Source organism: Malurus melanocephalus, unplaced genomic scaffold (genome assembly GCF_030028575.1).
Source record: "Malurus melanocephalus ecotype Western Australia unplaced genomic scaffold, MMel_1.1 scaffold_561, whole genome shotgun sequence".
NCBI lineage: Eukaryota > Metazoa > Chordata > Aves > Passeriformes > Maluridae > Malurus > Malurus melanocephalus.
Genome location: NW_026623793.1, coordinates 391068 through 406645, shown reverse-complemented (window position 1 = coordinate 406645; position 15578 = coordinate 391068). Strand labels below are relative to the sequence as shown.

Below are 15578 nucleotides of genomic sequence, written 5' to 3'. Positions count from 1 at the left end.
AACTAACCACCAAAAGCTGAAAAGAAAATGCCACACGCATTACACCTGTTCACAAACACGCACACACACGCACACACCAAAGAAAACAAAAAAAACCAAAAGAGTTTAATTCATGACATGCGTCGCACAGGGAATCCCAGCCGTTGGCAAATACCTTCAGCACGGTCATGGACATTTTCGTCAGGGATACGTTCAATCTGAGTCTCTACAGACTCATCCCAAATGGGTCTGATGTCAAAGATGTCTTCAGGAACTGACTGCTGAGTCTCACTGGATGGCACATTTTCAATAACTGAAACTTCTAGGGCRCTACTGCTTTCATCATCTGAAACTAATTCTTGTTCTCTCTCTGACTGCGTGAGTCTTTCCACTAATTTAGAAGCTTCGTCACTAATTTCTTCAAAAAACTCTATGGAGTTTTTGTAAAGATCAAAAAAATGGTCCTTACTTTCTTTTGTGGGACTAAAAGCACCGCGGGAGCCTGTAGTGCTTCTGCTTTTAACTGGCAACCGTGAAGAAAATACCTTCGATCTTGCTGTTGTTGCCTCATCTGAGTCTAGCTCAAACTTGRTCTCGCTCTCCCTCTCCCTGGCCTCTGCCTCTGCCTCAGCATAACTCCTAGCTTTGATGGAACGTTTGCTCTTTGGGTCCACAGGACTGCTGGCGTCAGACTCTGATTTACTCCGGCTTTCTGGTTTCGCAGGGACCGCGCTCGTCACGTCGAGCGCTTTGGGCGACTCCGGCTTGCGGACGGACGTGTCCGCGTACGAGTGTTGAGGTTCGGCTTTTTGGAAAGCKGTTTTCACGGGAATTTTAGACTTTGGTTTTGCTTGGTCATCTTTTCCTTCACACTGTGAACTGTCTAGGGAGTCATCCGGGGAAAGGCTCTCGTTCTCTGATTGTTGCGAGGATTGCGATGCRGCAGCAGCTGTTCTTACAGGGATTTTGGATTTGCTTTCACAAGAAGGCACACTCTCCATTAGAGCAGTGGGGATTTCGATCACAGATCTCTGTTCCTCTGGGGAAGAGTCTGGGGACTCCTCACCCTGTTCAGAACTAATTGATCGAGTGACTTTGGAAAAATTTAATTCATCTTCTACCGCACACTGCTCGGGAGAGATGGGGCAAGGCACCTGACTGCTATCGACCATGTCGGTCTCCATTCCAGAGAGGGGCTCAGCTTCAGAGGCAGCAGTTTCTTTCTTTGGTGATTTTGAAGAAGCTGAAATACCCATTTTAATTGGAATTCTGGATTTAAGATCTGCTTTTGCATTGCCTGTGCTGGCACCTTCACCCATCATYTCTTCAGATCTATCACCAGACTCGGGTGATGGGGGTGAATATTTCAATGYATCTTGTTCTTGTATATCTGACTCCTCTAACTCTGAAGGTGCAAATGGGTCTGGTGAGCCCTTCAGGTTTGAAGGCTCCACCTCTGCTGCTTCTTTCACTTCTTCACATAAAGAAACTTCTTCCTGAGGCTCCTGCCCACCCTGGAAGAAGTGAAAACTTTCATCTGGGTAGTTCCTTTTGGTCATGTCGATGGCTCCACTTCTAGTCATCTCAAACAACTTGCCTTCCTGAAAAAGAAATGGATTTTGTTCACTGAGCGGTGTCCCTTCTTCAGTGGGTGTCCTGGCCGGTGTTGTGTCAGGGGTCGTGCCTTGGGATCGCCTGTCTACCATCAATCCAAATATTTTTTGTTCCTCTTCTTTTACCCGAGCTTCAAAAGCTTCATCATCTTCACGTATTTCACTCCACATATCAGAATCCACATCGGTTCTGGTGATGACAACCTGACCCATYAATTTCTCTGTTTCATCTCTCATATCCTCAAGGGCAGATTCAGATAATTTTGTCGAATCTGAGGCCAGAGCCCCTTGTGACACTGTCTGAAATTCATCCTCTGGTTTGGGCTCTATCTCCATGTACATTTCCTCTGAGGAGCARTATTCACTGCCCATATCTCTGCTAAGCAAAGCTTCGCCAGTCTGATCTTTCCCTTCTGCAACAGAATAGGTTTCCCTGGACAGCAGACTTCTACCAGACCCGACCTCACTTTCAGAGTCAATAAAGAAATGTCCAGAAGACACATTTTCATAAGGGCTCACTATATACGGAGAGCTACCATCGGCGGCATCTGCTACACAGCTGTCRAGTTCCACTGTGTCAGTGGTTAGGGATGAACACTCCGCTAGCGGCTCCTCAGCGTGACCTGCTTTGTGAGATGTTTCACAACCTGTATCTGCTCGTCCCGAATCCCTCGCCGAAGCAGAAGGGTCAGTGGTATCACCTTGGGCCAGTCTGCCGTCACGTGGAACAGAGCACTCGCTGGTACCGTGTCCATAAGAAAGACCATCTGCCTTTTCTGACGCAGCTCCCGTGGAAATGAGATCCCTGTGTGGGAACGGTGCCGTGGRTTTGGCGTCTTTCTCAGCAGCATCACACTGCTCAGTTGTTTGTGAAGATTCAGTGAGAACCTCTTTTTGAGAACTATCACTGGTGGAGTGACAGAAAGTAGCCCCAAATCGTGTGACCGGGGCATCAGGACTGACTGTCTCACAGCCACCTGTACCATCACAACATTTTGACTCAGCACCTCCTGCTGACGCACAGCCATCGGAATGACAACTGCCCGTTGAAGCCTCACAGCTGCGTCCAAGGATAAGCGGCTCCTCTTTGCCACATTTGCCTTCTGCTTTAGCCTCACCTATCCCGACAGAGCACGGCTGGGAATCGATGGGTTGGAAACCTGCTTCGTCGGGGCTAGAGCTGGAGTCAATACCGGATGGTAAAGGTGAGGGTGGCTGCACTCGGATCACAGGCTCCATTAAGAGGCCTGAGTCAGCTTGTTTTTTGAGCCGAGTCAATTCTGGCTCACTTTCAGAAGAGGAAGAACTTTTTCTAGATTCAGCTGTAGGTGTCACCACTGTGGGTATGTCTTTTTCTACTGCAGCTGTTGGCCTTGGTGCTTGAGCTTCACATGAGGCTTCTGAATTGGCAACCACAGAAGATTCATCTTGCTTACGACTCTTTTTGTAATCTCTCCTCTGTTTTGCTTCTTGTTCCAATTCATCAAACATTTTGATTTTGGTSACCATTTTAAACATCTCTTCTTCGGGGGTGAATCTCTTCTTTGGTTCACTTTCCGAATTGTCCTCCGGTTCTTCGTTGACTTCRGGAATCGTGGCTGACTTTGGTATGTCTGCCATTTTAGGTGTGATTTCATAGCTAATTTCTTCAGAACTAGGAGTTTCAGGTGAAACAGGGCTTTTCCCTGAACTCTCCATGAGGGATGTTTGCTCTAGACTGTCATCATCAGCACTTCCCTCAGGGTCACGGAGAATCCTGGAGCGCACCGATGCCAGCTCTGGGCAGGCTTCTGCTTTGCTAAGAACAGACTGAAGAGRACCCTGCCCCAAAATACAAGCCTTCACTGCTGGTTCTACGGGGCTGCTTTCAAGAGAATCACGGCAGGGGGACTCCTTCATAGGACTGGGCTCCAAGGAGTCGGGTGTTTTGTGTGATGAGTTATCTTCGAGCACTGGGCTCGCTTCCAGGGAGTCTTTATGACTTATAGTCAAAGAGTCATCTGCAACTGGGCTAAAGCCTTCACTATCATGGCTAGCAAGTGCAAGTTCCAATTTCTGGGGACTTCTAACTGTAAGGCGGCGTTCACAGGCTACATCTTTTTCTTTCTCTAAAGCAGTGTCATGTGTTTCAGAAGACTTAGTGAAATGTGCGGTGGTTCTGGATTCTTTATCCCTGCTAATATCTTTCATAATGGAAGCTGAGCTACTTTCTTTAAGTTTATCAGCCTCTTCTCCAGAGGCTGGAGGTATACTCTCTTCTGATACATGGTCAGAACGAGACTCACTAGTCTCGGCAACAGCATCTAGCTGTCTCTCAGTAATACCTTTTTCATCTTCCTTTGAGGAGTGTTCCTTCGGAGAAYGTGTTTCTGCTGTTGCATGTACTTTAGCCGCTCCTTTAGCTTCCTCGATTTGCCCATCAGTTTTCTTTGGTGAGAATGAAAGGCTTTCTGGGCTCGTTTCAGGAGTCTCTGCCAGACCCTCATGTTTGTAACTTTCCTCAGAGCTGATCTGAGGGGTTCCATCCAGKAGGCTGCCTGGAGAGTCAGCCACGCCTTCGTGTTTAAGGCTCTCTGAGCTCCCATCRAGAGCAGCACTTTGCAGAGAAAGAGCAGGAAGGAATTCATCTTTCCCATACTCTGTGGGAAAAGCAGCAGCRAATGGACTGGTCAGTACCTGCTCCAAGTTAAGCTCTCCCTCCTCTGTCACTGACAGGTGTCGGAACTGTTGGTATTTGTCATTACCCTCAAGCTCTTCTTTAATGACATCAGAAAAGTCTGTTGAGGTTTTCCTGTCAGGGCTGATCTGGAAGTCAGGATCTCCTTGATCATCAGAAGTCCTGTCCTTCCCAGCCCCCGATTCTTTGGCACTTTCACTCACTATTACCGGAGGGAGAGGTTCGGTTGGTTTTTTGCTGCTCTGCTCTTTTACTTGGTCTTTACCACCAGCTTTCTTGGCAGTTTCAACAGTAGAAGTTTGTGTTTTTCCTTTCTTTGATAGTGGCTCTTTCTCTGTTTTTGACACCGTGCTTGGTTTGTCCTTCTGTTTGTCTGTCTTGAGGTTTGACACCCGCCTCGTTTCGCTCTGCGAGGGAGTTGTTTTCTTGCGGGGTGTTTCCTTCTCAGGGGCCTGTGGCTTCTGTTTGACAGATTTRTGCTCAAAGAGTCCAGAAATGTTCTTGGATGGGTCTTGCCCTGACTGGAAGGCTTTCATCAATTCCCGAACAGACATGGTCTCCTCGAGTCTCTCTGTCTTAGAAGAAGGTGASACAGGTGGCTGGGGTTTGTGTGCTGCCGGCTTTTTGACCTGCACTGGCTTTTTAGGTGCCTTTTCAGCAGGGCCTTCTTTTGCYGGAACTCGGACGGGCAGTTTTGACCGTACTTTTTGCTCATCTTCCACTTTTTTCTGAAGAGCTTTCACCTTATCTTTTATTGAGCCRATGGGAGTTTCCTCGATAACGGGAGACACGGCTTTAGCCTCCGGAGCAGCTGTCACCTTTAGGCCAGACTCCCCAGCCGGTGCCTCGTCTGCAGTGAGCTTAGGCAGCCTCAGTTTCTCTCCGCCGCTGTGCRCCTTGCTTTCCTTTGGCTTTGGCTTTTCTTTTAATTTTGCCCTAAGAGGCTTTTTAACTTCAGAGGCTGACTTCTGTTGCTCYTGTGAGCTTGCTTTCCCAGTTTTTGGAGAGTCTTTTCCCTTTTTTTCAGAATCCTTGCTTACTACTACAGCTCCGGATTTCTCTTCTGCTACCTCCCYTTGTGAGGCCTGTGGCTGCACGTCTGTTTTTACATGCACCTTTCCTGTCGTGTCCRGCTTCCCTTTTTTTGCTGTCCCTTTGTCTACCCTGACTTCTACGCGGCTCGGCTCCGYGACTTCTGATGGAGCATTTCTTCTGGCCTCTTCAATTTCCTCATCACTGACAATGATCCATTCTTCTTCTAAGGGTTCTTGTTTGGAAAGGGATTTCTGCAAAACATGCTCTTCTCTAGTATAGGATCCACCTCTCAGAATCTCATTTACTTTYTCTAAGTCCTCTTTCACTCTTTCAACTATTTCAAAAGGTTCTCCTGGCTCTTCTTCAGCGGATTTTTCAAGATCTTTCACTTTAATGGATTTATCGGAAGGATCAGTTGTCAGGATGGCAGTCATTTTGATCAGATCTTGTTTCATCTCAGAAACTTCAGACAACAGGTCTGGACTGGCTAGTACAGGGACTTCATTAACCAGATGGCTTTTCAGGACAGATGTTTCTGTAGATTCTGTCTCGTCATCTTTGATGCGAATGAAAAACATTGAAAGTAAAATGGAAATCAAAAATAGAGATTGGAAAATGTAATCAGGACTGAAAATGACAGTCTTTGGCTGTAGTGGTAGGAAGGTCAACAAAATGGGCCGGGAATGGTGGATCCACAAGATCTGAGGGTACAAGAGCAAAGCAAAGCTAACGGGGGGAGGGGAAAAAAAAACAACTGAAAAGGAAAATGGCAGGAAATAACTTGCTTCACTTTATCGCTAGAGCACAACCACACATACAGTATCAAAGCTGGAACAAACCAAATCAGGACACCACTAAAAAAAACCCAAAACAACAACAACAAAATTTCAAATCAAAACCAGAAGAAACACAGTGAAGTTACACAAAGAGAGGCATCTCAAGATTGTTCAGATGTTACAGATCAATGTTCAAATAAAAAGAAAAACAAGAAAAAAGGGGGAAAGCATTAGAACTGATTGAAAGTCGATTTCCTCTAAGAGAAAGCCAGTGTTAGCAAACTGTCAGAATAACATTAGGTTAACAGTTTTGTTTTTCTTAATGACCAAAATAAAAAGTGAAAAGTAATTCTGCAAWAATCTAAAGTATGATCAAATACGTAGAGATCTGAATCAGCTGCAAACCGGCATTTCATCTAAGGGGATTTCACACCTACACAATGAAACAAACAGGCTTTTGTTTTAAGAGGCATGGTCCTTTCCTTGGAACATCCTCATTGACAACTAATGAACTGACTGAGGAAAGAGAAGACAGAGAAGAAAAGGAGAGATAGTAAGAAAAAACTGTGAATCAACTTAGAAGTGATTTCAGAGTTTTAAAAAATGTAATGTATGGCAACCCAAAATCACAGACAGTCACACTAGACACATACGTACAATTCATGTAAGGCAAGTTATTTCCATGCAAAGCAAAGGTGTTGCAAATGCTGCTGGGTATGTAGCTTCGGTTAAAAACAAGAGTTCTAAAAATTAATCATATAAATTAAAGGTACATGAAAATATTGTAAAACATACTGTGGTGAAATATTTGTCTAATCTGGCAATCAGTATACAGGAAGGTGGCTGCAGAYAATTCCCATCATGCCCTAGGTGCCTGCTAGTAATATTTTATTTCAGCAAGGACTAGCAAAAAATGGATATTGAACAGAACAAAACAGTGGAGAACTGAAGCAACTTACAAACAAAACATAATGCTTAGGAATTACTGATGGACATCTTCCCTTTAAAGGTAGCACATCACATGGAACTGCACATTTTGGCACCCCATTGAAACTCAAARCACTAATGCAAATAAGGAGAAGCTAAGCAACACATAATTAGCTGCCTTTATCTGTAAAAAATACCCATTTTGCCAGTTCTGAGTGCAACGAATGCTAAATATTTGTGCTGTACATTCATTAGAGCCAGATTGCTGCGTGGTATTTTGGTGCTGAAAATGTGGTCTTTTGGTGCTGCTGCTTTAGAATGAACTGTCTGGTGCACACTGAAATGCCAGCCAGTAATTTTATGGATGTGTAATACGTACTTTCATAAGTATCAAATGTATTACTCTTTCACTRGCCAATAACTGAGTTAATTAGCCTGTTGGAAAACAACTCCAGTGGGAAATAATTTGGAAGTGCTATCCAGACAATGTGTGGCAGGAGCAGGAATGCTCACTGGGGTTCTCYGGGGACTTGGCAGTGAGGAAGCGGTGGCAGGACAATGCAAGACACTGYACTTTAGCTGCAAACGAGGCAAGACATTGCAGTCCAAACTGGAAACAAGACAGATGTCATTCTTTTCCCAATCAGATCCAAGAAATGGCTGCATTTGGAAGCAGTTCTCATTAGAGACATTTCCGTGTGTGCAGAGATTTATTTGATTTGCCTCTCCCATAAAGGAGACGTTTGCAAAGCCCTTGCCCTCGATGTCTCATGRTCATGGCCTGATTGTGCATGTACAGAGGGTGTTTGTGCTGTGCCAAGCTTCCATGTCAGATTTCCAGCCATATTTCACCACAGTAAAGGGTGGGGCAAGGGAGGGAGGGTTAAACAGCCTGATTCCTTTGGACAGTATCACTTTTTGGCATGGTTGTATTCCATGAGATTAATGAAATAGATTGGAGTCCTCATTGGGTTTTCATTAAAAGTGATACTGTCATCTGTCTCAAATATGAGGCAAGAATGTGTGTCAACAAACGGAGAAAACAAAAAATGGAGGGATGAGCATTCATACAAGCAAATTAGCAATAGCGGGATCACTAGGGATGTCAAAGGAAAGTAAATGCTTAGATGAACGGTTTTAAACTGTATTACTTGTTAATTTACATGTTAAAATGTATTTAATTGGATAGCTGCTTTGATATGAAATTGCTTTCTATTAAGTTTTTWAAGTATTGGTGTTATTAGCAATAGCAGTTAAAACTTAGCACTCTTTCATGCTTATCTTTACTCTTAACCATCTCTCATACAAACTGCATCATAAYATTTTCAAGAAAAAAAAAAWAAAATCTTACTTTTTTCTGAAGTCATTTCAACCTAGAAGAGAAAAAAGCAGAAGACTTAAAAGTTAGAATATAATTGCTATACAGAAGCCACGACTGAAGTGCTAGTTGTATGGAGACACATGGACATAAATGGAACCAAGAACGCATTTAAAATAACAGTCAAAGCATGGCTTAATTTATTTAGGGTCTCTACCATCAGAAACATGGGTATTTTGCTACAGTTATGGTCAGTAGCAGACTCAAAACATTGCAGAGTATTTCCTTTAAATGCTCTTAGCAAGCGTGGAGGACCTAAACTTCTACATTACTGGGTATTTTGTTGCATTGCTCTTAATTTATTCCTTCCTGTCTAAAATAAACTACTCCAATATGGTTATCTGAAAGGCATATGGTCCTTTTGGAAGGCAAGCAGGTTTTGTGCATTGTTTCCTTGGACACTTTCATTCTGAGAGCATGGATTGCATTTTTGCCTCTGTGCTCCATGAACTTGAAATGAAACTGCACAAATGATGGCAGAACTGCCCAAGGCATGASCTGGGGCTGGATGCCACTAATAGCTATTGATGCCTCTAAATGGAAGCTGTRATGGCCCTCACAGGCCACCTTTTTGACTTTTCAGAGTTAGTTGGGYACAGATGAAAAAAGCCATACAATTTTCCTGTTACTCAAAAGAAAACACAATCCTTGCCAAAAAAAGAATTAAGCAAAACACAATGTCAGACTATGAAAATTGAAGAAYCAAATTTTTGAGGTTGCCTTGTAATTTCAGTTTATTTCAGTTCTGCTAGCATTTATCCACACCAGCACATGTTGTTTAGATTTGGTTATGGAAAAGTATGCAAAGTTAGAAGTAGCATTAAACCTTTAATTTCCTACACAAACTTGTGGTAGGGGTAGAAAACTGTGAAGAATGCAAATCAGCTGTGCAGTACTGGTGATACAAGATACTGTGTATGGTAATGTCTCCAAGGTTTTAGTGAGTGCTGAAAAGCTTTAAATAATTTATACTATTCTTTATAAACAGAAATGCAATATACTGTCTCCCTCAAGATGTYAGGAAATCCTTGCCTTTCCATGAGCTGACACTGAACAGCAGGAAATCCCTGGCCACACGTGCACTTTTGTACATGCCTGGCAATCCTTTAGGCTCAYGTAATTAAATCTCACACTCAGCAGTGTGTGTAACAGATCCCTAACAGCCTGCATTCCTCGGATGCACAGATTGTCTTACATGGTAACCCTGCATCCCCAGGATGTTTTAGCTTTCCTCACTCTTCCAGATCAGTCCAGATTTATGTCAGCATTAATATTACTAACATAAAAATTAATGAAGTCAACAAAAAATAGATGCAAATGCTTGTAGCAATGAGCTTGTCCTTTTGTGCTTTCATTTCCTATACAAAACTAGAAGTCATATTTACCCTATGAGTGGTAAATATTCTTGTGATGATAATAGKAAACTGCAATCCATACCACAGAACTGCTGAATCTCTTGTGCAGTGCATGGAAAAGATGTCCACCCTCTTTGGGGAGCGGGCTATTCTCACAGTGTTCCAACAGCTGAACATCATCAAAATGTGGGGATGCTTTTCTAATGTTACTCATTCACGTAGGGGTCAGAGCTTAAGCAACATCTGTAAGTGCCAGAACAGGGCTGGGAGCTCAGGGGGCAGCTGATGCAATTCAGTTTATGCAAAAGATGAAAATTCTAAACCTTTTCCTTGTGACTTGTGGGTTAACACTGATTCTGTAGTGAATGCCAGTCATCCAGCTCAGAAACCTGAAACATCCAGTCTATTGGATGTCATCAATGGAGCAGGTTGTTAATTCTAACACAGGGGAAGTTAAACACTGTGTATTCTCAAAGTTAGTCTGTGCAAGGCCCTCTTCACTGTGTGTGTAGCACTGAGCTAAGGATCAATCATCTGAGTTGTGTCTGTTAGTTGTGTTGGAGTAGCACACAGGCAAAAACATGTTGATTTAGCAACATTACCTCTTCTGGTTCTGGATCTGAATCTGATTCCTTTTGGTCCCAAAGTGCCATGCAAAAAGAGAAGGGGAAAACAGAGCAAGCAAAAAGCTTGAATTTTTTTTTAGAATAGAGTAGGAAAAAGTAACTTCTGACAACATTTAATAGAAAAGAAGAATACGCAGCATTTTTCTGCAGTTGATTCTTATGTCAAAAAGCAGCAAAATGAAATGGTCGATTTACACACAAAAGGCTACAGCACCAAGCAAAATACAAACAGAAGAGTTAGAMTTCTAGTGATCCTTATTTGTACCAAAGCTTCAAATATATACATGCTTTTTCACCCATAAATTAGTGCAAATAAATGCTTAAAATATTCAAGAACTTTCACCATTTAAAGTTAAAATATGTTGAGATGCTCTGTTTTAAAATCATAATAAAATGCTGTAATAAAGATCTATAATATTCTAAAAACGCTGAGAAGAAAATGAATACCATTTTGGGCAAATACATCTCTAAAAGGCATGCAGCTTCTAATCTAACCAGGACAGAAACCTCCCCCAACTCAGTTTTCAGAGAATAAATATAAACTGACACTTTCTAAAGGAATAAGTGTTTAATATCTGAGGACACTCCCACTCATCTCTTCTGAGTCCTCAGGAAACACCAGATGACATCTTCAAACACTGGAATTAGGAGTATCAAACCCAAGACACCAAAATCCCTTGGGTGGAGTTTTTTCCTCTTTCAAATCCCTGCCCAACCATATTCTGCCCTCCTCCTCACTTCTTGTTTGCATTATAATGTTAATACCTACAGCTGGGTATAATTTCACAGTACCTTTGTGTAAATGGGTAAAGTGATGTTTAAATTACATATGGCTTGATGAACGAGGCCTCTGGTGGATTTTGGCTCCTTCATGAATGATAATCGTCCACAGGGCTCTTGMGTGCTATCTCGGACCTGGCACAGCAAAAACACACACATTGAACCTGCTATTTTGCTGCATGAGCCACTTGTGCCTCTCAAAAATATTCAGCAGAAGGGACCACATGGGGGAGAGAAAGTCCATGTAGGCARAAACAACACGGTTTCACTATTCCCCCCTGCTGTTTGTAAATGTACATACAGATGTATTCATGTATTCAGTATAAGGTGGAAAATTAGCAGGAGGGAAAATACGCAAAGCCAAAGGAAGGTAGTGGCATATACAAAGTTTTAAATTAAAACAAGCTCACAAAATATTGTTGGGAAGGAGGGAGAAAGTTTTAAATTTGCCTAGCAGCACAMAGCAAATATAATACAATGAGAGAGTGGGTTGATTTTCTCCACTTACTGGAAGTTTCCACTCATAAATCATTTCTCTACGAATGTTTTTTATATAATGGTAATAGTTTCTTCCACTGCAGTCAGAATGTCCAGGTAGAAGGAAAAATTCATGGGAAGACATTGCCAGTGCTGTCTAATCTCTCTCTCAGAAGAGATGGTGACAGTGGCWTGGTGACAGCAGCCCTGACCACAGTGGGCTCAAAAATTACTTAATTTTGGAGGACTGGAGGGGTTTTACTTTGGCTTTTATTTTACAAATTTTCCCATTCATAAAAAAGGTTTTTAAATTGCATAATAGTGGGATAAAATTAGGTTACAGCTGGGAATTTATAKAAATTATTTATTTTCGTTTTCCTTYTTWCACAAAAAATATGGTGAAGTGTTAACTTGAAATATACAAAAAGGAGCCATCAACATTACCTTAACAAATAGAGGAAGTCTATTTTCTTTGAAGGCAAAGAAACTGAATATATGGTGCTGTCCACTCTTTGTGAGGGGAACCAAATTGCCAAAGCAGTCAACGTAGATGGGTTTTCCTTCTAATACCTGTTGGAAAGGAAAATAAGCAAATYGTCAATTAATCCTTGTGAGGTGATTAGGATTTCTTCTTAAGGATAATTCTACAATAGTTCCAATTTGTGGAATTGATAGGACTTGTCAGCATTTAGAGGATTTGTTATAGACAGTGACCAAAAATGTGCAGAAACATTTCAGATTATTATATTTCAAAGAGAACAGATTGTTAATTYAGTAACAATTGTGCAGTGCTTTAAAAGACAAAATATGACTGAGAGTCACAAATCCGGGCAAAGTGTTAAATCCAAATTTTAATTTGGATTTTTGATTGACTCCAATTTTAGCATACTTTGCTAACCTGGCCTCATCACCACAGTCAAAGAAATATTTTCTTTAGCCACCAGAATTCAGAGTGTATGCCTGTTGATTCTACTTCCAGAAATTCAGCCTTGTCATTCAKTTTGATAAGCCCATATTTTATCTTGCTGGTCTACACAACAAGCCCATCAGAGCTTCAGGAACAGKGACAGTAATTTTTTGAAAGGTGGGATACTCATGGAAAAAATCCTGAACTAAGCAGAATGTGCCATTGAAGTTAAAGCATCTTCAATTTGTCATCCTTTCTGAGGAAGCTGACAGAGCCAGAAAAACTGCATTTAGCAGGCAGTTTGCTGAATTCCACACAGGAAAGCTTTTGCCTGCTCAGCAACAGATTTRATATAATTTTATTTTTGTTAAGCAGAATATTAATCAAAGCTGCTAGTTTAACTACTTGGTAGGTGAACATTCTGACAAACTGTGAGCACTGTCAGCTGCCTTTCTGGTGAGTGATGTGCATTTCTGRGCTTACTGAAAGGTGGGATTTAGCCATCATTTTTGGCTCTGAGCCTCTCCCTTGTAGCCCTGGGGACTGAGTTTGGCACTTGCCTGCTGGCAATAGGGTCTCCTCACTACTTTTTCCTTACACCAAACAAAAGTCCAAATTTCCACCTTATCATAGTTGTTGATACTGCATCATAACAGTTGTTGGCAGGTTATTTTTCAGTCATTGCAGCAGATAGAAGGCAGAAAATATTAGTTTAAAAGCAGACACCAGAAAATGGAGAAAACTTTAAGTCTTGTACGGTACCTCTACATCCCTGCTTCTGGCAACTTCAGCGAAGTTTTCTTGTTGTTCTAGAGTTTTATCCACCTTGTCATCTGTCATGCAGAAACATCTTAACCGTGCTTCAATGGGATCATGAGATTTGGCAAACACCACRAATTTGGCCATGTAGGGGACACAGATAATCTCTCTGTACACTTGGGAAGCAAAAGTAACAGATTCTTGTGTCTGTCGACAGTCTATCAACCAAAACCTGTAAAAAAAAAATGAAGAGTTGTGCCATCAGCAGAGAAGGATTTAAGAAAGGAAATTACGCTTCCCCAACACAGCAGCATTACCTAGTAACCACAGCAACTGGAGATAACAAGTCAGAATAGAGTACAAAAGGAATTGTCACTCTCAGGGAAATAGCAGTCAATTCCTTCCATACAATGGCAAAACYTGAGGTCTTTAGGAGAACAGAAATTACTCAGTCCACCATGCAAAGCTGCATGCGAAATCAGAAATTATTCCTATGTGAACTTAGTCACCAAGCATTTTCCAAGGAGTAACACATACTGCCTTCTTTGCCAGCTACCACTTGAGTTTCTCTGCAGAGCTGATGCCATTTCTATTCAATTTAATCCACCGTGTGGGTGGAAAGCTTGAGTTTCCCAGCCGGAGGATGAAGGCGGAAGTCAGGAGAGGTCAGAGGCAGCTCAAAAGCTGCTGTGATCTCTAGGGGGGTTATTCCTCACTGTGGATTACATGGCATTGTAAGCCCAAAGCACACCTTTGGAGTGAGACTGCTCTGCACTTACTCATCTGCAGCTGAATAACAGCAAATTTCACACTGTGCTGATCTTTAGAACGCTTAACAAACGTGCCGGTCAAAACCCCAGGCTGCTGACATTTGAAAGAGGAAAAGCATGTGTGCTGCAGAAAGGCTCTGCACACTGATCCTTTCCTTTTCCTGCGTGGGAGAATTATGCTGTGCTGGACTCCAACTGGAGAGGCTACATCCTCTGAGAAACCACCAGATGCCTCAGTGATTTGCTGTCAAACACCAGGGGCTAAAAAAGCCCCAACAGATAYTAAATCTTTTTAAAGCTGCAGCTCAGGAAATGGAAAACAAACACTGTGCCTCCACGTCTGCAGTGTAATTCACATGACAACTAGATCTCTTTCCCAAGCTCTTTTTGGACAGAATTAGTCTTMTGAATGGTAAAACTGCTGTCCATCATTAATGACTTAACTAGACATAAAAAATCTATTGTGAATAGCAAAGAGTCAGAAATGAGCTGATTCTTGGCAAAGCACAATGGCAGAGGCACTTCTAGACCAGGGCATAAGGAATCAAGAAATTAAAGTTAGCTTGTCCTTTGACAAAGAAGGTAATGAATTCTCTGTTTGCAAATAGATGAAAAATACCATTTTCTAACCTTACCAGCATTTAAAATACTGTTTGGGGCAAAGTAGATAATAAAACATGCATTTAGATTAAAAAGGATAAGTAGAACCCATTAAAATCTCTACATGGGATCCTGCCTATGCCACAGCATAACATTAACAAGAGTAACAATTTTCATGTCATTGTCAGGACTAGAAAAGATCCACTACAAATGTGGACTATAGGACTATAAACTGTTACCCTAATTCTGGCTATCACCTGCAACCCTGCTGGGGATTTGACAGTTTTAGGGAATCAGGCCTCTCAAATGCTGCATCTTGTTTCTACAAGTGGATCTTAAATTAGCCTTTAATTTCTGCCTTTGCACAGAGCTCTGCAGCAGCAGTGCTGAGCTGAATGCACTGTAAGGTCCCCCTCTCGTGGCCACTGCTGTTAGAGGAATGTTTAGTTACACCAAACAGAAATGTGCATCAGCAAAGCAGCCAGCTTAATGGGAAAAGAGTCCTTTCTAAACTGAGATATGATTAAAAAATAATGCTTTATTTCACCTTATTTTAAACTGGAGGTTACATTGCAAGAGCTGATCTCATTGTAACACTGAACACACTACTTTATTAAATATCAGACTTAATCTAACAGTAATAACTGCCCCAGACACTGAATGTTTGAGCTGAAATTCATGAGTAAGTTATCCATGATTTCTTTAACTGTTTCCTGGACTACAGACCCTAGATGGAATACTTTCCAGGTCACATACATATGTATTATTTTTTTGAACTGAAAATCTATTTTTAGTAAGAGAGCAGTTAAACCTCATCACAAGAACAGATGTATGGAAAAGACAATTGTAGATGCCCATTTGTTACATTTATTGGGCCTTTGTTCCTTCTCTCCACGTGCTCAGTCATTTTTCCCTCCCC

The 15578-nt window shown here is 41.9% G+C and overlaps 1 protein-coding gene across 1 annotated transcript in view; it reads right to left on the bottom strand.

Annotated features, from left to right (window-relative positions):
- Positions 1-15578, bottom strand: part of ANK2 (ankyrin 2) — a 175550-nt gene that overhangs the window by 13795 nt on the left and 146177 nt on the right. Inside the window, exons 33-38 of the mRNA XM_057382272.1 lie at positions 13293-13521; positions 12068-12193; positions 11159-11281; positions 10343-10372; positions 8359-8380; positions 155-5860 (exon numbers count right to left, since the gene is read on the bottom strand). Of these exons, the coding sequence (XP_057238255.1) occupies positions 155-5860; positions 8359-8380; positions 10343-10372; positions 11159-11281; positions 12068-12193; positions 13293-13521 (6236 nt within the window). The remainder of the gene's footprint in view (positions 1-154; positions 5861-8358; positions 8381-10342; positions 10373-11158; positions 11282-12067; positions 12194-13292; positions 13522-15578) is intronic.